This window comes from Staurois parvus, unplaced genomic scaffold (genome assembly GCF_062004578.1).
Source record: "Staurois parvus isolate SC_StPar_1 unplaced genomic scaffold, SC_StPar_1.0 ptg000029l, whole genome shotgun sequence".
NCBI classification, from domain to species: Eukaryota; Metazoa; Chordata; class Amphibia; order Anura; family Ranidae; genus Staurois; species Staurois parvus.
The window spans coordinates 5578998-5604134 of NW_028317825.1; the positions used below are offsets into that span (position 1 = coordinate 5578998).

Genomic DNA, 25137 nt, shown 5'->3' on the forward strand with positions numbered 1-25137 from the left:
AATACATCAAGGACCGCCGTGTGCACGCGGCCCTGGTCAGTCTTGATCAGGAAAAGGCCTTTGACCGTGTCTCCCATGGGTTTATGTGCAGAGCCCTGCGCAGGTTTGGTCTTGGGGAAATGTTTTGTTCATATGTTGACATCATGTACAATGACATTTGTAGTTCCGTGCAGGTGAACGGCTGGAAGACTGACCCCTTCCCGGTCCTCTCCGGGGTCAGACAAGGCTGTCCTCTCTCACCTCTGCTTTTTGTTTGCTGTATAGAGCTCTTCGCCGAATGCATCAGACGGAATCCAGAGATCGGGGGAATCACCGCACCGGGACCAGACAGACGGGAAGTGAAGTGCTCGCTCTACATGGACGACGTGACGGTGTTCTGTGCCAACCAGCGCTCCATCGACCTGCTCGTCCAGACCTGCGAGGACTTCGGCCAAGCTTCGGGGGCAAAGGTCAACTGCGGGAAGTCGGAAGTCATGCTCTTCGGAAAGTGGTTCCTGCCTTCTTCTGCATCCATGCCCTTTGGCATCAAGACAGACTTCATGAAGGTTTTGGGGGTTTGGTTTGGTGCCGAGGGCGCAGCCCTGAAGTCTTGGGAGGAGAGACTGGCCAAGATGCGCCAAAAGTTTGGACTCTGGAGCCTCAGAGACCTCACCATCGAAGGGAAGACACTGGTACTCCGCAGCGAGATTCTCCCTGTGTTGCAGTACCTCGCCCAGGCCTGGCCCCCTCGGGTCAACACCTGCAAGGCCATCACCAGGGCGGTGTTTCACTTCATCTGGGGCTCCAAGATGGACAGAGTGAAGCGGGCAGTCATGTTCAAGGAACCCCTCAAGGGCGGTAAGGGCGTGCCCGACATCGCCACCCAGCTGAGGGTGTTCTTTGCTTGCAACTGCATCCGCAGAACTTTGCCAAGACGGACTATGGACTCTGGCGGGAACGCAATGTCTCGCTTCTTCCTGTTGCCTCTCTGGAGGTCCCTGGGGTGGGACACTTGGGATAGTTCCATCCCCTACAACTGGGACACTCCTTGGTACTACTTGGATACTTTCAAGTTCATCAGGGAGCAAGGGCTACAGGGAGTCAAGCCTGACTTGTGGAAGCCAAAGACTATCTACAAGCTCATCCGAGCCAGCGACATTTTGGAGTCGGTTCCAGGCCTGCCTTCGGACACCTGCAAGGTGGTCTGGAGGAATGTTTCTTCAAACATCCTCACCAACAGGCACAAAGACCTGGCATGGATGGCTATCCAGGGGGGACTGCCTCTCAGGACATTTATGCATGCCAGGAACCTGAGCAGATACAGACACTGCCCCTTCTGCATCATCCATGAGGAAACGTCTTACCACGTTTTCTGGGAGTGCTCATTTGCTCAGGCCCTGTTGGGGGCCCTGGAACCTGAACTCAAGGACTTTGTGCCACAGACAGCCATCACTCACTTTGGGGTGTTGAATGGACTGTTCTGTGGAACCTTTTCTCTGGAGGACATTGACAGCGCCTGGCGGGTGCTGTGCTGTTTTAAGGACGCTTTATGGTGCGCCAGAAAGCGCCTCACCCTCCAGCGGGAGAGGATGTCCATTGAGGACTGCCGCAGACTGACCCTCAGTCTGCTCAGAGACTATTCCTTGATGGACTTTAAGGAGGAAGAGGACGTCTGAAGATTTCCCCCTTCCCCCTACTCCCCCTTGCGTGTCTTTGTCCCTTCAATAAAGCTTCGGGCCTGTGTTCCCCCCTTCCCCCCCCCACACACCCGATGCCTATTGTTGATCGTGTTTTTCAGTTATCGTTATAGTGCATGACATAGTGACTAGGAAATGTATATGGTATTAGGATGCTACAGTTTTTGGGGTAAGCGGCGTCATGCATGACGTGGTGTTCCGGGGGATTCATCCTCCGTGCACATCACGTCAGGCATCATACCGCTGAGCGAATGTATTTATTTGCCTGACTGTATTTATCGTATGCTTGGAACTGTATTGCTATGTGGTGCGCTGCGTCGCAGTACAGGGTGAGATGTACCCCGATTACACGTAACATGTTGTTTTTGATGCTTCTGCAATAAAAGTTGGAAAAAAACATTAATTCACATCATTGCCATTTGTTTTTTTTAATTGCAGCCAGTGAGGAACAAAACTTCACAATATATTTATCTGTAAAAGGCGCTAAATAGCGTTTGTTAAATTTCTTTCAAAACTTGCCAAAATAATAACATGTTTACAACATAAAAAGTTAATACAGATAAAACTAATACAGCACCACCATGTGGTGATATATATTCAAATTAATGTGTTTAGTAATGATTTACATGTGATTGTGCCAAGTGGAAAACGAATAAAATAATAAAAACAAAAAATGTCAATAAAAGTATTCAGAAACAGTTCTCTAAAATGTGTGCACCTAAAATGTCAGCACAAGTAAGTCCTTATAACATTCACAAGCAGTGCAGGGAGCAAAGCTTAAATGTGCAAGTAACCCATGGGAACTGGAACCATTTCTTCCTTTAATTTGTCCAGCAACAAGTCTAAAATCTGGCTCATATGAATTGCTGTACTTTCCACATTATCGCTGCTCTCTACACTGACTTAGAAAATATTTGTTCGGTCTATTAAAGAAAACTTGCAAAAAAGGTATAAAGTTTGCTATTCCTGGCCACTTTCTAAAAACGTCATTTGCCTGGCTTTTCTCCTGGCTTTTCAACACACTGACCTGAAACAAGCATGAGACAAAAGTAGTCACAAATTTGCTAAATTGTGTACTTGGTTCAGAACAGTGAATATATTTAAATCACAAGATTAACATTGAACTCTCGGTTTCAGGAGCTGGTCAGCAGTCTACATATCTTTAATATGGTTTTCCTTTAGGCTTTAGGCTATACAGCGTACATTCAGGTGTATTTCTCTGCCTCGGAGTGACAGGTGGATCGTACAGCCACATACAACCAGCCTGTATAAATCAATGACAGGGTGGCTCAAAGTGGTTCTAAAGGCAGAAGGTTTTTTTTTTACCTTAATACATTCTACGTATAATGGTGAAAAAACTTCTGGATGCAGCTCCCCGCATTACTTACCCGAGCCCCATCTCGATCCAGTGATGTGCATGAGAGCCGCAGCTCTCCAGGGTCTCTCTCTCCCCACTGGTTCACACAGCAGTGGGAGCCCTTGACTCCTGCTGCTATCAATCTCAGCCAGTGAGCCATAGAGGAGGGAGCGAGGGACAGGGCTGAGTCACACTCTGTGTGTGAATGGACAGTGCACAAGAGTATAAGGTGAGGAGCTGAAAACTCGTTCTCCCAGTAAAAGAATTTTATTAATAAAGGGTACAGTGTGCAAGTTACAGCAGTTTACCCGTTTCACTAAAAAAAACCTTATTCATTTTTATTGAAATGCATAAGATGCTGTAACGTGCACACTGTACCCTTTATTAATAAAATACTTTTATCGGGAGGATGAGTTGCCGGCTCTTCACCTTATACCTTCATGCTGTTTAAAGTGCCAGGAAGACACTGTGAGCTTTGGAGCACCGTTGGTCTACCTCCAGGGCAAATCAACCTAGATTTACATTTTCATTTGGCTAAAAGGTTGTATTCAGAGAGTAGTGGTTAATGATTCATTTCATACTCTGAATAGTTTAGGGTTGTCAGTGGTGTACCCCAAGGTTCAGTGTTGGGACCCTTACTTTTTAATATATTTATAAACTATATAGGGTCTGGGATTAAAAATAACATTTCAGTCACCAAGCTGTGCAGTGGAATAACGTCCTTACAGGATGTCTCCAACTTACAAGCTGACCTCAATGCACTGTTTAATTGGGCAACTATGTGACAAATGAGGTTTAATGTTGATAAATGTAAGGTTATGCACTTGGGGGCTAAGAATATGCATGCATCATACATACTAGGGGGGGTGCAACTGGGAGAATCAATGGTGGAGAAGGATCTGGGAGTTCTGGTAGCTCACAAGCTTAATAATGGCATGCAATGCCAAGCTGCGGTTTCCAAAGTGAGCAAAATCCTCTCGTATTAAAAGAGGTATAGACTCCAGAGAGAGAGATATCATTTTACCCCTGTACAAATCATTAGTAAGACCTCATCTGGAATATGCAGTTCAGTTTTGGGCACCAATTCACAAAAAGAACATTGGGGAACTGGAGAAGGTACAGAGAAGGGCAACCAAACTGATAAGAGGCATGGAGGAGCTCAGCTATGAGGAAAGATTAGAGGAACTAAATTGATTGTCTCTTGAGAAGAGGAGATTAAGGAGGGATATGATCAACATGTATAAATACATCAGTGGTTCATATAGTGAACTCGGTGTAGAGCTATTCACCCTGAGGTCATCACAGAGGACAAGGGGGTGCTCTTTACATCTGGAGGAAAAGAAATTTAATCTCCAAACACGGAAAGGTTTCTTCACAATAAGAGCTGTGAAAATGTGGAATAGACTCCCTCAAGAGTTGGTTCTGGCCAGCAGAGTGGATTGCTTTAAAAAAGGCCTGGTTTCTTTCCTAGATACACAGAATATAACTGGATACTAACATTTATAGGTAAAGTAAAGTTGATCCAGGGAATATCTGATTGCCTCTCAGGGGATCAGGAAGGAATTTGTTTCCACTGCAGGATCATGCTTTGCTGGGTTTTTTTGCCTTCCTCTGCTCAACTGTGGGTGTAGGATTATAACTTTTTTTTTATGGTTGAACTGGATGGGCTTTTGTCAGCCAGACTAACTATAAGTTATTTATTCACAGGACTGTGGCTCAGGAGCGAGCCTGCTTGAGTGCCCCCCATGGCAAGAGGGACAAGAGACTTGCTACGGGGGGCACTTTGCAGGGGAGGAGCCTGGACCGCTGGTGGGGGACCCAAAAAGAAGAGGATCAGAGCTTCTCTGTGCAAAACCAGTGCACAGAGCAGGTAAGTACAACATTTATTTTTTCTTTAAGTACAGCCTTTAGAATCCCTTTAAGCCACAACAATATGGAGATACATGTAAATTCCATTGTTTACAGGAACCTGTATGCAAGGCAGTGCATATGTCCTGGTAGGCATGAAAACAATGGGATTTGGGTATATACCCATGGAGCCACAGCTTCAGTCAGCCTGTCATCGATTTGTACAGGTTGACTGTACGATCCACCTGTTGCTCTTGGAAGTGTATGCTATATGACTTTCCTGTAGCCATTTGCAAGAGGCCTTAAAGCCTCTTATATGTCCCTTGGGTGTGACAACTCACCAAACAGCTAAAAAATGAATTCTGACACGATTTCAAGTGTAAAACCCAGACAGAAGTGATAACGTAGTAGTGCGAATAATAGTGACACACAGCTCGCTCACGGATAAATAGCATTAGGAGTTCTTTGGTTCACACTTACTTGAGACCACTTTAGTCCATAGTGTCTCCCTTATTGCACTGCATGGAAGCAAACAGCTAAAATTACACAGGAAGATTAACATCCTATTAAAAAATAATAAAACAAATGTTCATATTGTATCTAATACAGACTCATCCTGGAAGACTGGAGTGCCCTCCACACTTGCACAGGAGCAAATGAAAAAAATCAGTGCTAGAAACTATTAAACTAGGACATCTGTTTATAGGTAAAGGTTCAGTGCAATAATCTTCACCAATGCAAATTGACTGGGTCCTCTCCAGAATGATAGTGACACCACTGACTGCCTGATAACATACACTGGAGTCTCTGTGTCCATTCCTTGTCTGCTTTTCTGTGTCATTCAGCTGGCCAGACAATGAGACACCAGGGTGTCATTCAGGGGAGAGGTGCAAATGCTGTCAAAACAGCCTGAGAGGTGACAAAACCAACACGCCCAGCTCCTCTTGTGTGAAGCATTAACTGTAAATGGTTTTGTACAAACAGAGTGTTCCCAGCACCCTGTGGACATTCCTGTGTTATCTGTCTCTCACTTGTCATGCTGCCCTGAGGCAGGACATAGTAGTGTCAGTGGAGGAGAGATGGATGGGAACACGTGTGTCTTCCATTGTTAAGCTGGTGGCTGCTGTAATCAAGAAAGGGGCAAAATATCCTGGCAATCGCCAGCACCGCTGGCCTAAACCTTGACAGAAGAGCAGGCTATGCTGGCAGAAGAGTCACTCAAAACGTCGCAGGTGATTGTAGAGGGATTGGACATAGGTGAACACGCACATGGGATCTGGCTTCCTGCCCATCATCATCATGTCTTCAACTTCAATGAGCCGGTCACAGTGTGCCATTTTCCTGAAATATGCCAAAGAAATAGCAACAGTTAACTAATGGTATAAGTCAACCACAACAGTCTTGTCTGAATATATAAACAACAAATACTAAAATTTAGCCAATCCTCTTAAAATGTCTTCTTTCGATATGAGCCTTAAAGTGGAGTTCCAGTCATTTTTGTGTTTATTAAAAGTCAGCAGCTAAAAAAACTGTAGCTGCTGACCTTTAATAAACACGCACTCACCTGTCCCAGAGTCCAGCGATGTTCTCACCCCTGAGATCCCTTCTCTGTCTCTTCTGTCTCTGATGCTGACATCTCAACTGTGGGCACCAGGCTGTGACAGCTTGTGGCTTCATAGCTGGGTGCCCGCTGAGCATCCTGATTGGTCCAGCAGTTGTCTGAGACCTGTGAAGTGTCCCAGAAGACTGTGGCAGGAAGGAGGGGGCTGAACGTCCAGCTCACTTTGCCATGGCGAACCGAGACAGAAGTGGGAGCGAGTACCTGTCGAAACCAAGTATCCACTCCCCCCCCCCCCTCAAAAAGTGCCAAATATGGCAGTGGGGGGGGGGGGGGAGGAGGCAGACAAGCGTAGCTTCCATTTTTGGTTGAAACTCCACTTTAATGTAATTTAAAGCTGAATTCTAGGTATAATTTTAATTGCATGGTTACAGTGGCCCAGCTTGGATTTAAAAAAAATGATACCATAAAGCTCCTAATTCACTCCCTGGTTATCTCTCGCCTCAACTACTGCAACTCCCTGCTCATTGGCTTACATTTACATAGGCTCTCCCCCCTCCAGTCCACCATGAATACAGCTGCCAGGCTCATCTACCTTACCAAACATTCAGTGTCTGCCACCCCTCTCTGCCAATCCCTCCACTGGCTTCCACTTGCCCAACGAATAAAATTAAAAAAACTAACAACTTACAAATCCAGCCACAGCTCTGCCCCCAGCTACATCACTAACCTGGTCTAAAATATAAACTAAACAGCTCTCTTCGATTCTCCCAAGACCTGTCTCTAATTCCTGTTTCACCTCCTTCCATGCTTGCCTCCAGGACTTCTCCCGAGCTTCTCCAATCCTAGTGAACTCCCTCCCCAATCTGTCGAGCTATCTCCTAATCTATCTACCTTTAGACGATCCCTGAAAACCTTTTTCACTCTAAAGAAGTCTATCCTGCTTCTAACTAGTAAACTGCCTTTAATTTCCTTCATCAGCTCATCACCCCCACAGCTATTACCTTTTGCATCATTCAACCCTTCCTCCTAGATTTTAAGCTCTAATGAGCAGGGCCCTCTGTTTCCTCTTGTACCAAATTGTATTGTAACTGTAATGTCTACCTTCATTTTGTAAAGCGCTGTGCAAACTGTTGGCGCTATATAAATCCTGTATAATAATAAATAGAATAATGAATACAAGTGTGCATATTTCATACCTGATGGGGAAACTGAGAATCACTGTATGAAACAAAGAACAAAAAAGTGAGCGCTTTAGAATGGACAAGCAGCTGAAACACACAGGACAACCAAAAATCCCCACATGAATATAAAATATAAAGTGCAGCGCTATAATTGTGACATAAATTATGAGAAAGGGATATGGATAAAAATAAAGTAAAAAAATGAATCAAAATATAAGAGAAAATAGGTCCCAATGTAGAAAAGTCCCAGTAAAGGTGACTTCAGGCGGCCGTACACACTGACCACAGGTGCATGCAATATGGCAGAGATGGAGTTCAGGACGTAGTCATCATGGAAACAAGGGGGGTAGATGCAATCCCTGGATCAGTGAAGATCCTCAGACCAAAGCAGCACAGGATCCACTAGACAGCAAGGAAGAAATCACAGCTCCACCTGAGAAAACCACCACTCCTCCACTGCACATCAACGATATCTAGGAGGAGATACTGCAGGCATGTCTTTACAGCAGGCAGACAGTCCTAGCGTTGGGGGAGAAGGAATCGTAAAGCCTGCCTGCCGTGGCTGCTCCTCGTACTGCCAGGATATTCTAGAATCTCGCTGCTGCTCACTTCCCCGCGGGATTACGTCCTGAACTCCATCTCCATCCAATTTATGTCACAATTATAGCGCTGAGAATCACTGTAGTTGCTAGTGATCAACACAATCTTCTGGGTCCTGTGCCCTAAATGGACAAGGTGGAGGAAGTGACATCAAACCCCAACCAGAGAATGTCTTGTATTCACTGAGAAAATACAAGGCATTCTGTGAATGGTGGTTATGCTAAGCGAGCAACCAGTTGTGATCAGTATGCAGTGGTGCAGATGCCTGTCACAAAACCCAGAAGATCATGCCAATTTCTATAGTGATCAACTTCCGCAGCTGGCCGACAGGTAATGAAACATACCTACTTAAGCCAGCCATAGATGGATCGAAATTTGTCACGTTCAGCAGGGACTGGAAAAATTTAGATCTATGGGCAGGTTAGTTGTACCGAAGTTGATAGATGGATCAACTTCAGTACAACCAGCCAGCCCACAGACCCAACTAGCCTGTCTGTTTTTTTTAATTAATGCCTTCGGCTATAGCAGCCGGAAGTGATCATCCTATTCTGATGGCTGGGAAACCTACCGCTGTCAAAATACAAAGGCTCCGTAGGTGGGATTCCCCCATCAAAATGGATTTTGTGTTGAAGGGAAATAAGCAATTTTCTATCCTGCAACCCATGGTTGCAAGAAAGAAAATTGCTTAATATATGGCTGTCTTTACATTGTGCCAATCTGGATCTTTGTAACTATGCAGTTAAGATCCTACAACGACCCTGGAGTTCAGCTTAAAGTTGACTTTTATTCATATGTTAACAAAGCTATGCTAACAGTCTTGCCATTGGAATGATACATTAAATGTAACAGAAGAAATGTTCCTCCTGCTATTGCTGGTGATGTGACTAACAGCACAGACCATTATTTTCCAATCCGTCCTGCCAATTGACAGTAGACATTTTGTAATTTGATCATGTGGATGGTGTAGCAATTGTGCACACAGATATGGACGCGATCATCCATCTGCTCAAGATTTCCCATCTTGTATCATTCTCTCTCCCTCAGGAGTGTGGTGTGTGTGCTGGGTTCACAAAGGCATCAGGCACAATTGGATACACTTCATGGTTCTAATCCCAATTAGCTGGTGCCCAGGTGTCTGTTAGCTTCTGGATCTGAGATGATCGTAAAGCTATAAACCAGTCCTTCACTGGACATAAAACACATTCCAGAATAGCCGTAAAATATACATCCCATTTAAAAACCACTTTTCATAACTTAAAATAGGGAATACATATAATCGAACAAAGCATATATTCGGATAGCTCAGTTTAATGCGAGTCGCCTGATATCTTACACCCCTAGTTAAAGTCTACAGGAGACTAGAAAGCCATATAGTTCTAGCTGAAATAGTAAGATATGGCATATTTGATGTCTGGACGTTCAGGATATCATTCTGCATATTAATCTACTAGTGGCTAGGCTGCTACATGTACCTAGGGAAGGTTATTGACCATGATATAAACTGGGAGGGATTTGGTCATAGCCTGAGTTTCCCGCCTAAAACACCCCTCCCCAAATGAGGCGATTGGTTCTCTGCTTTAAGGAGACACTCTGCTGGGTTCCTAGAAAAAGGCTGTCATGCTTGGAGCAGTAAGTTGAAAAGTTGAAGAATTCTCCCTTTTAACATCAGAAACCAACTTTGGGAGAAAAGGCACCCTTTTGCTCAGGACCCTTGAAGCTGCTTTAACCAAGGCTGACGGCAAGTATCCTACCTCTCTAAACTTCTGCTTCTGTTATCTTTCTGTTGTGGTATTGCTCCCTGTATTTATTTATATATATATATATATATATATATATATATATATATATATATATATATATATATGTTACATCTTTTCTGTAAATATTTTTATTGCACCATTTTGACCTTTTTAGTAATAAATCCTATCATCTGAGAAGTGTTGAACTGTTTCTAAAGCTCTTTAATGCAAACTAAGAATCCCTGTCTCTGAAGAGCGCTACCGTGTGTTTTAAAACCTCTGTGTACATCTGCCTACAGTGACAGTGTGTATACAGATGCTTATTCAAAGATCATAGTGTTACTGCTAAGATTGGTGAGTTTCCTCTTTCTCTGTACAAAAAAGGAGGTGGTGGCAGTGTGAAGGGTTAATTGCATAATTAACCTGACCCAGTAACAATCGCTCTCAGGCTGCGGTACATAGATTGTGGTCCATTAGCTGGAAAATCTTTGTGTAGGGTGCAGCTGAGCGTGGCATTGTTACGCACGTGACAGCGCAGTTTTAGATTGGCTAGTCCTTCGGTCATGAGTTGGTGAGAAGGACTGGGGGTCTGACGCCACGTCCGTCACAGATGGAACAAACTGTATCTCAGAAAAAATTTATTTGGATTTAGATGTGTGGACATCCACATTATTATGCACTGTAAGTCTTAAGGACAGCTTTGGGAGACACTCATTGAGTCATGTGATCTTTTCTAAAGGGCCGGATCAGCCAAAATGAACTTCTGCCCTTATATAATTATCTCTGCAGCACACTGAGCATATTAACATAGGTTTAAGCTGGCACACCTGTCCACATACTTATAGGGGTTGATTTATTAAAGTAATAGAATTGAATTTACAAAATAAATGTTAAGCCAGCCATACATGGGTCGAATTCCTAAAGAATTTTCTTTAGAAAATATCTTTTCTAAGAATTTTCGTTTAAATTTCACACCACTAGTGGGTTACAGAAATGGCTGATTTTTGTGTGACCATTGAATTTGAGTGATCGGGCATGCTGGAAATTTCTTGAATAATGAAATAATTTCAAATCAATGATGGTAGAATCCTGTGGGAAATATAAACGAAAAAGAAATGAGCATGAGCTGTGACCTGGAAAGAAAAGAAAATTCTTTGCCACGAAAATTCTTTTCTGTAGCAACATGAGGTGAAGGCTTGGTTGGTTGAATTTCGACATAAACGGTGGCACCATTGGATTACAAAACACACAACACTTTCAATTTTCTAAAGAAAATTTGTTTGGAATTCGAACGATGTATGGCCTGCATTAGTAAATCAAATAAAACAGTGTTCACTCTGAATATGCAATTGTGTGTGAGAAGCTAAAAGACAGGTTTATGCTACACGATTGGTTGATTAAAAGAAACAGAGATCTATCGTATTTACAAATCTTAGTGAACATTCAACAGCCACTATTCCTTTAGCAATTTAAACCCCGAGTTATCTCGTCAGGACATCTTTCCACTATGTATGAATAAATAGGGGCACTAATCAAAATGGCAAAATAACAATTTAAAAAAAAAAAAAAAAAGTCTTGATTGACATGAATAAAAAAAACTGCTGCTTTCAGTCTTTGTAAAACATGTTCATTAAAGCCTAGGTAAAGATCACATAGTATCTGTAAGGAGCATTATGATTGATGATGTTTTCAATCAGACAAATATGCCTGCCCCGTGTCAGTATGCAATTACAATCTATGTACAGAAATTAAGATTTTATTACATTTAGGATACATTTCTTTAAAGTGTATCCAAAATTCAAGAACAAGAATACAATATTTTGCAGTTTACCAGTCCAGATGTAGTGGCTGCATTAGTTTTCTTTTTTTAATTTGTTTTCTTTTATTTTTACCTGGTGATCTTGCCAGTAACACAGTTCGTGTCCTAGGGTGACAACTCTCACTTGCACTCTGTCTGGAAGAGACAGTCAGGACAAGACTACAGAACACCTCCCCTCTTCTCCTTGGCATAGAGGAAGAGGGGGGGGGGTCTGCAGACTGTAGTCTCTGCAGTCCACAGAGAGAGCTGGGAACAAAATACCTAAAAAATTTGGCAGAAAGCATGGTAAGTTATAAGCTTACTGGCAGGTTCAAAAGGTTATTTTTTTGATCATCAAACAGCTATACCAAAACTCTTTCAATGGTATATATACCAAACCAAATGAGAGCCAAAAAAGAGGTCCAGTGTTATGGGTTACATACATTGATATCTTATCAAATGCTTTTTAAATAAATACAATTCTCCTTTAAGTGTGCAACAACTAAACAAAGTCTTAATATGACATGGCAATCAGTGTGCCTTACATTGTATCAGATAAAACATGCTCAGTTGTGAAAGCGCCTACGCTGAAATATTATTTCATTATTAATTCCACAATGCATGCTATGCTGACGATATACAGAGAGAATTCCTGATATTTATTCTCAGTATCTGACATTTGACATAACTGCCTACACAACATTATCCCAAAGAAACAATGGACAGATTATTATGAAATCTCAGAGTCACCATAATTAGATGTCACCATGTAACATTGCCCACATACAACCTCTTTGTATGATTTCACAAAAGAGGTCTTCAATAACATTGCAGAGCAGTTACAGTGCCTTGAAAAAGTATTCATACTCCTTGAAATTTTGCACATTTTGTCATCCATACTATTAGATTGGATGGAGGAATCAATTGATCTTCTCTTGTTCAGCCATTGGGATGAATGAGAGAAAACAAAATGTGCGATGGGTATCTTTAGGAGCAACAATCAGGAAAACCTACCTCAATTGGTATTGTTGCTACTGATATACCAGCCCCAACATCAACCTCCCTGCCCCTCCCTTCCTTTTTTTCTTCCATTTGAAGCCAATTATAATTTTGCTTAGCAGAGCTGAAAACTCTAAAAATGGCTGTGCAATGCTCTTGTACAGCTGATCATACACTATTATAAAACAGACATACAATAGACAATGCGGATAGATGAATCTCCCACTGTTGCGATTACATTTAGACAGCCAATACCTGTGCTTGTCCGAATACCCAAACAGTGGGTGCTGCTGATCTTGTATGAAGCAGTTTGTCTGCTAACACCTTTTCACCTGGCTCCTTCAATTTTTAACCTCTTCACGCTGACAGTACGCAAATATGCAGCCTATCGGTGGCTGGGCCTTGACGCCAAGTGGCCGTATATTTGTGTACCACTTGTAAACACATGTGCTGAGAGCGCATGCCCTGCACTCTCCCAGCACATGTCGGCATCCCACGAAAAGGTCCCGATCTCTCCTTGCGATTGGGACCTTTCCATTCATGTGACTGCTGTGACATCCAATCATGGTGGTCACATGATCATAACTCCTGTCCTGCCTCCCGGCATCAGAAATCCCATAAAGGGCTGGGAGGCGTCGGTGTGAAGGGGTTAATTGAAGGATGTCAAGAGCTGACAGAGCCACCCACTAAGTGAATTTCAGCCAGTTAATCAGCACCCAGCTGAAATGTTAAGAGTGTATGGCCTGCTTAGGGTGGTCACACTGCACCTAGGCCCATTGGACTTCCCTTTAATGGCAGAAAACTGCAACTTTAGGTGTATGGTTCAAAAGATGTTTATTGTAGGTGTAAACATATACATCAAGACAACGCATTTTGGGGAATGGACTCCCCCTTTTTCAGGGCTAACTATAAAATATCTATAATATGAACATATAGATTTGGAATTAGTAACCACAATAGGCGTTTATTGTTAAAGTACAGATTTGACCTTGTTGTATCGCTTCCCCTTTGCCCACACAATCACCCTCCCACAACCAGTGACTGATCCAGTCAGTCCAGCGTAGTCTCCAACACAAACCAGATATTTTCATGTCTATGGACAGTCTTAGTAATTTCATACAGGCATACCTAAATAGTAATGCATCTAACATTCACAAAATATTCATTGCTGGTGAATCGGCTTTGTGCATGTGTTTTAAATTACAATGGTTGATTCACTTGCCGCAAAAATTTGGGAAATGTCCCATTCCCTGTTTTATAAACATGCCCCATATGTCTTTATATTTTGCTTACACAAACTGAGTGTGTACTAAATTCACCAAGACATATTAGGCCATGCTTCAGAAAACAAACTTTAAATCAAAGGTTGTTCCTGCAATTAGAACACTAATCTAAATCACACATGTATTATGTTCTTGCCAAGTCCTTTATCCTTTTAGGCCTCATGCACACAAGAACATTTAAAAAACACTCTTCCCTTTGACCGCAGGGTTTTGGCAGAAAAAAATGCTTGTCAAAGTGTCTAACGCTTTTACAAGCGTTTAGGCGTGTTTACAGGCGTCAAGCACTTGAGCACTAATTTATTTAATTGGCCAGAATAATAATTTGTTCTGGCCATTGAAACAAACGCTCAAGCGCTAACGTGCGTTTACACACGTCAACCGTTTTTTCTGCCAAAACACTGCTGCTCCTGGATGCACTAGTCCTGGGTTTTTTTTCCTGCTGCTAAAAGCTCCTAAAAGTCTATGTGTGCATGGGATAAAATAGAGGGCCGTTTGGAAGCAGTAAAAAAACAAACAAAAACAAAAAACTGCCTGATGCCCCTAAAAGAGGCTGCAAAAATGCCCTGTGTGCATGAGGCCTTAACGCTAACTCTGTGATAACAATCTGGTCTATCCGACCCTTCATTTAGCTGCAGTTAACCAGATTGCAGGATTTTCCTGTAATTGGTTCAGAAGAAATTATGATGTGGGTTTTGAAACATACTTGGAGAGGGGCGCAGTTCCTAATTAAGCAGATGACCTGCAGTACCAATGCCAGGGCCCTTTGTGGTTTGTTTTATCCTGTGCCACATTCTTCATCGTTCAGTTAAAGCGCAGTGACACTAGCTCACTCTTGACCTGAGCCACAGATTAGTATTCCCAGCTACAGGATTTCTGACACTGGCTTCAACAAAATCTCTGGTTACATGCAGGGGATTAATATAGGGTTTGATGAAGCTGCTAACATTGCCGCTTGCATTCACCTGCTTTTCATGTTCTTAGATGAAATCCACTGCAGTGCTATCTAATCTTTTTATGTCCTTTCCAATCAAAGTATTTGTGAGATTCCATCTCTCTGTACTCAACCAGGGAGAAAAATTGGGAAGATCGCACTGTAAATAGGACACAGGTGCTCTAAAATAGATACGCTTCACATTCCTTATCATTTATTGACAAGAATTATTTTAATATAGAATTAAAATGATTAACTATATCAGATGCTTAACAAAGTAGAGTCTAAATCTCCCCATAAATTATAGCTTTGCAAAAACACTTGATGACAAAAACACGCATGCTTGAAGTCAGCTGAGTGTGCATGTTTAAGTCAATGGAAGATGAAGAAGAAATGAGATTAGCATAGATATTTCCCTTTTGCTTGCTATTTTTTGTTAAGAGGTGGAGGGTGGGGTGACCCACTTGAGATCTACCAGGAAAATCCAGCCTAGCAGGCTTAAGCTGGCCACAGATGACTCCGATTGATTTCGATCAGCCACCAGGCTGATGGGAAAAAAAACCAGACAGATTTCCCCATCGAGACAAGTGAGATGGATGAGGGAATCTTCCCTTCTGCATTACTGTATTCTAACAGTGGGACTTCTCCAACTGGCTGCCGCACTGATAGAACAAGAATTTACCAACAGTCCTGCTCAAGAGGAGTTAATCATTTGATCACTCAGTCCCATCATGCAACGAAAAACAGATATTTATATATTTTGTCCTGTTATAAACATCAAAACCCCATATAATCTTATACCTGAAATTTTCATTAATAATTGTTTGGCCTTTGCATCTCTCTACCTTCTGTTAGAGGAGCCCCAGAATACAACAGTTATAGATTTGCATGCCAAAGAGGGCAGTTCAGCTGATCTACACAAAGACATACTATATATATATATATATATATATATATATATATATATATATATATATATATATATATATATATATATATACACACACACATACACACACACACACACACACTAAAAAAACTTGGGGTACAACTGAATCACAGCTTTTCTCCATTCAAGAACAATTAGCGTGAAGTCACATTAGTCACTTGGGCTGGTATTCTACAATGGGGGAAATCCATAAACCCTGTACAGAATAGAGACTTTAAAATGTATATACAAAATGAAGCCCCGAAAGCATTCCATCCTACACAATCATGATATAATTGAATGTCATGTCCAAAAATATTTTACAAAGTTTAGACCAGCCTTTCTCAACCTTTTAAAAGGGAGGAATCCTTGAAATAATTTTCTGGTCTCAGGAAACCCCTGCTGATATTTATTATATCTATAGCTCACAGTACATTAGTGTGATGGTCAGTGGGAAGAATGCTCCGTACATTTGTGGTCGGCAGTTATAATCCCCCTTAAGGCTGCAATCTTTGGTCATTTTGCAGGCTTTTTTTTTTTAAGCATTTGTACAGGTGTTTTGCATGTTTTTTGCAAGTGTCTGAGGCTTGGGCCTTTTTAAAATTATTATTTAGCTAATGGAGAGCTAGTTAGTTACTAGGGAAAATAAATACACGGTATAAACATTTTGCAGTGTTTTTTTTCATGCATGTTTTTTAAGGAGTCAAGTCTATTTAGCCCAAAATAGCTTGGAGCCTGTAGCTGAAAAAAAAAAGCTCATGGAATTTTTTCAAGCTTCAAGCAACACTACAATTGAAAACCATGGGATATTGAGCTCCCAAACACAGGTGTGAATGGGGCCTTACAGATAACTGGTGGTGTGGCTACTTATGAAAAAGGTAGAAATTGCTCCTCTCTCACGGAATCCCTAGCAACCTCTGGAAGAACCCTATTATTATTATACAGGATTTATATCGCGCCAACAGCTTGCTCAATACTTTACAATATAATGGGAGACAATACAGCAACAATACAGTTCAATACAAGAGGGTTAGAAGGGCCTGATCCTGGGAGCTTTCAATTTAGGAGTATGTGTATGGTTCTACGAAGCCCTGGCTGAGAAAGGTGGGTTTAGAAGAGTAATGGTTTTCAATCTGGAAAACAGTTACAGATATTATCATGAATTCCGATTCCATGAAAACTCACATTATAGGGATGGTGATAATAAGACACCAGCAAAGAAAGAGTCAAGTTTGGCTACAGGCTGAGGCACACATAGCACTCTCATGATCTGCATCTCCTAGGTGGAGGAAGGGGGGCTGAGATAGGATGAAGTCATTATGAAAACATTCCTGAAACACAAACATAATAACTGTGCCTGGGGGCGTGTGTACAAAGAGCAAGAGTGATTGCATGTGCCAGCCAGCCAAGGTTCACACCGAAACAGTGCTGACTGTGGTCCCCTGGCGTGGAAGCAGAAGAATAAATGGTTTCCAAGAACCATGGTGCTTGGGAGTAAGACACCTAGGCTCATTTGACCCTAGGGCACAAATATTTACTAGTTTAATTAGCGGTTTTTAAACAAGGTTAGGCTGATGAGACACGGGTGATTTTTTTTCACAAAGCCTAACTGCTACTTGAACATATATAATGCCAGCAGTTAACAGTGATTTCATTGCTAACGTTTCTGGCGGATTGCTACAGCATTGAGTTGTGTTTTGCCGCAAATTGCTTTCCTTCAGCGATTTGTAGTTAAGCAGAGCAATTGCTGCATTTCATCTGGGCAGCACAGTGGCTAAATGCCTGGCTGTACTAGGCTTGTTGGTTCGAATCCCAACCACGGCACCACTTGCCTGGAGTTTGCATGTTCCCCCTCTGCCTGCGTGGGTTTCCTCCCAGTACTCTGGTTTCCTCCCACAGTCCAAAGACATGCTGGTAGGTGAACTGGATCCTATCTAAATTGGTCCGAGTATGTGTATGTATGAATGTAAGTTAGGGACCTTAGATTGTACATCCCTCAAGGGTTAGGGACAGATGTGAATGTACAATATATATATATATATATATATATATAAACGCTGTGTAAATTGATAGCGCTATTCAAGTACCTGTAATAATAAATAATAAAAAGCATATTGGACGATTGTTGCTAGGGATTTTGCCACTGAGCCGAAACGCTGCTCAATTTTGATTGCTGAGTGACAGAGTGAAAAAAACATTTAGGAAATTTCAGTTAGTGATCCTATAGAAAAGCATTATGATTTTCCTAGTGACAAATATCTGTAGCACAATGAAACAGAGGAGGGTGGCTTGGAGGTAATCACTGCAAGAAAGCTCAAGTGTCATGCCTTAGATAGTTTCATTTGAATTTTTCAATTAGGGACAAACAATTGAACAAGTATTGCTTAAAATACAAGACTGACAGCAAAACATTGGTCAGTGCAAAGTTAAGCTGGCCATAGGGATGCAGGAAAGAAAAATCGCTCAATTTCCCCATCAACACAGTTGGTGTTGATTGGGGAATCCCTCCCGCTGAGCCATTGTGGGAGAACACAGTGACTACTGCTAGCTGCTATAATAACTGCTAACAATAATCACATGTAAAATCTGACAGGCTGGTTGTACCCAAAGTGATCAATGGATCAGCTTAGGTACAGTCAGTCTGCCCATACATGATTTGAAATGCCCATGGCTGGCTTTAGTTAGGACAGTCTGAAGCAGACAGTTGAACAGCTGAATAGAACAAAAGACTATAACTAGAATAGGAGAAAAAAACTGTACGAACGTGTAGTGTAGTCTTGATTCATACAGATTATAGGTAACATTTGGTAACCAATGGTTATGACTGCAACGCTGGTTATGGCAGAATTGATACATTTTCTGAAGCAGAGAAGCAATTCTAGAACAAACAACAACTTTAACAGGAGGAAAAAAAACTTAGATGTTAGCATATGTTAGTGTAAACAACTGTGGGATTATATTAAATGCCAAGATAGAAAGTAAGTACGAGAAAAAGTGCAAGAGAGAGCAACAGACAAAAGAGAACCAGAGAGAAGATACAAGAGAAAAATAAAAAGAAAGAGTGAGAGAGAAAGACAAGGAAAGGAAAGAAAGGAATTGCAGCATATTAAGTGGGAAATATTAAGATAGAAAGTAAGTGAGAGTGGGAGACAGAAATAAAATAAAGAGTGAAAAACAGAGAAAAAATATAGAGGGTAGAAAGATAAGAAAGGGGGAGAAAAAGAGAGGGGGGCAAAAAGAGAGAAGGGGGAAAGAGCGAGAGAGAGGGGGGGATAGAGAGAGAGGGGGGATAGAGAGAGAGGGGGGAGAGAGGGAGATAGAGAGAGGGGGGAAGAGAGAGAGAGGGGGGGGAAGAGAGAGAGAGGGGGGAAGAGAAAGGGGGGGGGGAGAGGGAAAAAAGAGGGGGGGAGGAAGAGAGAGAAAAAAAGAGAGATAGAAAGGAGGGGTAGGCAGGAGGGAATTAGGGACCAGTCAAAGAAGCTGCAGAGTAACAGGTTAACATTTAAGCTTTTTAAACAGTTCATTCAGAGGGCCGAAAAAAAACCCACTTACAGATCGCTGTGCTAACACAAGCGATGTTAGTACAGTGATCTCCCCTGCTGCACTATTCTGTTCTGAAAGCGGCACTGCCCTCCCCAGCCAGCACACACAGCCATTGGTTGCAAGTGCTGATTGGAAGCCGGTTGGCTGCTGGTTTTCCACCATGCTTGTTAGACAGAAGCTGGTCGTGAGATTTGCTTCTGTCGGACAGGCAGCTGTACACACAGGCCGAGAGTCGGCTGGTTTCAACTGTACCAGCCAATTTTGGCCTGTGTGTATGGGGCTTTACAAGTAGGTAATGTGTCACCCAGGGAGCCCAGATTTTGAAAAACAGAGATCATAACTCTGGGTCTGACATCTTTAAACAATTTCTGGATTCTGGGAATTTCTGCTCCTTATCGGTGTGCTTGGCAGCTGCCATAGCGATATGGATAAATAGATGAAATTCTTTGTGCCACCTGTTTTTGATATGTATTCAACCAAAATTGCTAATTTATGGAAACTCCCACCAGATACATCTAAGCATCCTGCAGGTGGACAACCCCTTAAAGCAAAGGATACTAATCATGCTTCAACTTCTCAACCCTAGGATCTTAGTGCCAGTTCTCCATTTCACTTTGACTCAGTATTATCTATGTAAAAATACATTGCAGTCTACTCTCATTTAGACTTTGGCTCACCTGTCTCCCAGCCAGCACACCTCCCCTTTCCATTCCACTCTCTGTTCAGTGTCTCATTTCATTAACCTTATAATTCATTCCGCCTATTCAGTGCAGCCAGTTATTCAATGTTCTTTCTGAGACTTTCTAACCTTGTACTGCTTGCATTTGCACTCCCCTCCATACACACGATGAGAATATCGGACGAATGGTCATCCATTTTTTTGCATGCTAGTCTCATATTGAACGTGAAGAGGTTACCAAAGTTACGAAAATTCTTGTATGCCAGAATAAAAATTCAGAAGTAATGTAGTGTATTGTATTGTATCTGTATTCTATTTTCGGGTGAAAACTAAACTGATTAAACAAAAATGGTATGATCTGGTATTGTATGAGAACATTTTTTGTGCTTGTCCCTTCGAATAATTTTGGATGAAAGCAGTGTACCAATTATCAGATTATTATACAATCGCTTTGAAAGCTGTATTTTTCCATACGATTTTCTGATTGTGGGTACTAGGCTTTTTTTCTTTTACACTGTATCACCATATAGGCTGCACACAGACAAATATATCATGATCCAGCAAATTGTGCAATAACCAGTCTAAATATAAAAATGTGGAACAATGTACAGTTAGGTCCATATATATTTGGACACAGGCACAATTTTAGATTTTTTCAGGTATTTACCAAAACATATTCAAGTTATAGTTATATAATGGATATGGTCTGAAAGTACACACTCTCAGGCAGGGGCGCACTGACCATTTGGAAACTCGGGCAGTGCCTGAGGGCCCGGGGTCAATAGGGGGCCCCATGAGATGCCCCTGGTACCTTTTTCATAGGCTTTTTGGAGTTTGGGCAAGGATACAGAGGCCCCGTGATGCCCTATTGCTTGGGGGCCCCATGAGTGGTCAGTCCGTCCCTGCTCTCAGGTTTAATTGGAGGGTATGTACATCCAAATTGGAGGAAGGGTTTAGGAATTACAGCTCTTAAGAGTAGCCATCCTCCCTTTTTCAAAGGGACCAAAAGTAATTGTACAATTGAATATAATCATAAATAAAATGTTCATTTTTAATATTTTGTTGAGAATCCTTTACTGGCAATGACTGCCTGAAGTCTGGAAACCCATGGACATTACCAAAGACTGGGTTTCCTCCTTTGTAATGCTTTGCCAGGCTCTAACTGCAGCTGTCTTCAGTTGTTCTTTGTTTGTGGGTCTTTCTGCCTTTAGTTTTGCCTTCAGCAAGTGAAAAGCATGCTCAATTGGGTTGAGATTACGTGATTGACTCGGCCATTGCAGAATATTCCACTTTTCCTTCCAAAGCTCCCGGGTTGCTTTTGCAGTGTGTTTTGGATCATTGTCCATCTGTACTGTGAAGCGCCGTCCAAACAACTTTGCTGCATTTGGCTGACAGTATAATCGCAAAACACTGCAGAATTCATCCGATTGCTTCTGTCTTCTGTCAAATCATCAATAAACACCAATAACCCAGTGCCACTGGAAGCCATGCATGCCCATGCCATCATACTGCCTCCACCATGTTTTACAGATGACATTGTATGCTTTGGATCATGGGCTGTTCCAAGCCTTTACCACACTTTTTTCTTCCCATCATTCTGGTACAGATTAATCTTAGTTTCATCTGTCCAAAGCATGCTTTTCCAGAACTGGTCTAGCTTTTTTTAGATTTTTTGACAAAGTCTAATCTGGCTTTTCTTTTCTAAAGGCTTGTGCCTTGTGGTGAACCCTCAGTATTTGCTCTCGTGAAGTCTTCTCTTGATTGTAGACTTTGACAATGATACGCCCACCTCCTGGAGAGTGTCCTTCACTTGTCTGGATGTTGTAAATGGGTTTTTCCTTACCATAGAGAGGATCCTACGATCATCCACCACTGTTGTCTTCCGTGGACGTCCATGCCTTTTTATGTTGCTGAGCTCACCAGTGCTTCATTCTTTCCTCAGAATGTACCAAACTGTTGATTTGGCCACTCCTAATGTTGCTGCTATCTCTCTGATGGATGTTTCGTTTTTGAAGCCTTATAATGGCCTGTTTCACTTGCATGGACAGTTGCTTTGAACGCATGATGTAAGTTCACAGCAATACATTCCAAATGCAAATTACCACTCTTAGAATCAACTCCAGACCTTTTACCTGCTTAACTGAAGAAATAACGGAGGAGTAGCCCACACTTGGCCATGAAAAAGCTTTTGATTCAATTGTCCGATTACTTTTGGTCCCTTGAAAAAGAGGGGATGGCTACTCCTAAGAGCTGTAATTCCTAAACCCTTCCTCCAATTTGGATGTACATACCCTCAAATTAAACCTGAGAGTGTGTACTTTCAGCTCAAATCCATTATATAACTATAGCTTGAATATGTTTTGGTAAATACCAAAAAAAAACAAAGCATGGCCTGTGTCCAAATATACAGGTGAAACTTGAAAAATTAGAATATCGTGAAAAGTTCATTTATTTCAGTAATGCAACTTAAAAAGGTGAAACTAGTATATGAGATAGACATACATGAGATACATGACATATATGAGATATATATGAGATACATACAAAGCAAGATAGTTCAAGCCGTGATTTGTCATAATTGTGATGATTATGGCTTACAGCTCATGAAAACCCCAATTCCACAATCTCAGAAAATTAGAATATTGTGAAAAGGTCCAATATTCTAGGCCAGTGGTGGGCAACCTTTTTTTTCAACTGAGCCAAATCTCGCCAAAACCACGGTTGAAATGTATTTTGAGAGCCACATTTTTAAAACTGAAAATACATCTCCCATATAGTAATTCATCCCCCATAGAGTAATTCATCCCCCATAGTAATTCATCCCCCATATAGTAATTCATCCCCCATATAGTAATTCATCCCCCATATAGTAATTCATCCCCCATAGTAATTCATCCCCCATATAGTAATTCATCCCCCATAGTAATTCATCCCCCATATAGTAATTCATCCCCCATATAGTAATTCATCCCCCATATAGTAATTCACCCCCCATATAGTAATTCACCCCCCATATAGTAATTCATCCCCCATATAGTAATTCATCCCCCATAGTAATTCATCCCCCATAGTAATTCATCCCCCATAGTAATTCATTCCCCATATAGTAATTCATTCCCCATATAGTAATTCATCCCCCATATAGTAATTCATTCCCCATATAGTAAGTCCCCCATATAGTAATTCATCCCCCATATAGTAATTCATCCCCCATATAGTAAGTCCCCCCTGTGTCAATTCACTTACCTTTGCTCCGCGCGTTCCTCTCGCCGTGTTCCCCCGCCGTTCTGGTCTTCAGGGCGGACTGTGAGAGGAGAGGAGTTCGTCACGCTGCCCCGCCTACATCCTGGCTGCCCCGCCTACATCCTGACAGCTGCAGAGTCCTGACTTTTGGGGCGGCCGCCCGAGAGGAGGGAGGGGGGCGGCCGCCCGAGAGGAGGGAGGGGAGGGGAGGGGGGCGGCCGCCCGAGAGGAGGGAAGGGAGGGGGCGGCCGCCCGAGAGGAGGGAGGGGAGCGGGCGCCCGGCACACAGAAGAGCCGCATTTAAGTTTGTAAAGAGCCGCATGTGGCTCGCGAGCCGCGGCTTGCCGACCACTGTTCTAGGCTCAACGTGTCCCACTCTTATCAGCTAATTAAGCTATAACACCTGCAAAGGGCTCCTGAGCCTTTAAATCTTAAATATCTCAGTCTGGTTCAGTAGGAATCACAATCATGGGAAAGACTGCTGACCTGACAGTTGTGCAGAAAACCATCATTGACACCCTCCATAAGGAGGGAAAGCCTCAAAAGGTAATTACAAAAAATGTTGGATGTTCCCAAAGTGCTGTATCAAAGCACATTAATAGAAAGTTATGTGGAAGGAAAAAGTGTGGAAGAAAAAGGTGCACAAGCAGCAGGGATGACCGCAGCCTGGAGAGGATTGTCAGGAAAAGGCCATTCAAAAGTGTTGGGGACTTTCACAAGGAGTGGACTGAGGCTGGAGTCAGTGCATCAAGAGCCACCACACACAGATGGATCCTGGACATGGGCTTCAAATGTCGTATTCCTTTTGTCAAGCCGCTCCTGAACAACATACAACGTCAGAAGCGTCTTACCTGGGCTAAAGAAAAACAGACCTGGTCTGTTGCTCAGTGGTCCAAAGTCCTCTTTTCTGATGAGAGCAACTTTTGCATCTCATTTGGAAACCAAGGACCCAGAGCATGGAGGAAGAATGGAGAGGCACACACTGCAAGATGCTTGAAGTCCAGTGTGAAGTTTCCACAGTCTGTTGATTTGGGGAGCCATGTCATCTGCTGGTGTTGGTCCACTGCGCTTCATTAAGTCCAGAGTCAACGCAGCCATCTACCAGGAGATTTTGAAGCACTTCATGCTTCCTTCCGCAGACGAGCTTTATGGGGATGCTGACTTCATTTTCCAGCAGGACTTGGCACTTGCCCACACTGCCAAAACCACCAAAACCTTGTTCAATGACCGTGGGATTACTGTGCTTAATTGGCCAGCAAACTCGCCTGACCTGTACCCCATAGAAAATCTATGGGGCATTGCCAAGAGAAAGATGAGAGACATGAGACCGAACAATGCAGAAGAGCTGAAGGCCGCTATTGAAGCATCCTGGTCTTTCAGAACACCTCAGCAGTGCCACAGGCTGATAGATTCCATGCCACGCCGCATTGAGGCAGTTATTGCTGCAAAAGGGGCCCAAACCAAGTACTGAGTACATATGCATGCTTATACTTTTCAGAGGTCCCATATTGTTCTATGTACAATCCTTGTTTTATTGATTGCATGTAATATTCTAATTTTCTGAGATTGTGGATTTGGGGATTTCATGAGCTATAAGCCATAATCATCACAATTATGACAAATCACGGCTTGAACTATCTTGCTTTGCATGTAATGAGTCTATCTCAGATATTAGTTTCACCTTTTAAGTTGCATTACTGAAATAAATGAACTTTTGCACGATATTCTAATTTTTTGAGTTTCACCTGTATATGGACCTAACTTTATTAGT

At 42.3% G+C, this 25137-nt stretch overlaps 1 protein-coding gene across 2 annotated transcripts in view; it reads right to left on the minus strand.

The window, feature by feature from the left end:
• Window positions 1–2088: 2088 nt before the first annotated feature.
• The window catches only part of LOC149471089 (smoothelin-like protein 2), a 179627-nt gene continuing 156578 nt past the window's right edge, over window positions 2089–25137 (minus strand). For both annotated transcript variants that reach the window (XM_089657479.1, XM_089657488.1), the window contains one exon: window positions 2089–6222. In XM_089657479.1, coding sequence (XP_089513605.1) covers window positions 6096–6222 — 127 coding nt within the window. In that variant the 3' untranslated portion in view covers window positions 2089–6095. The remainder of the gene's footprint in view (window positions 6223–25137) is intronic.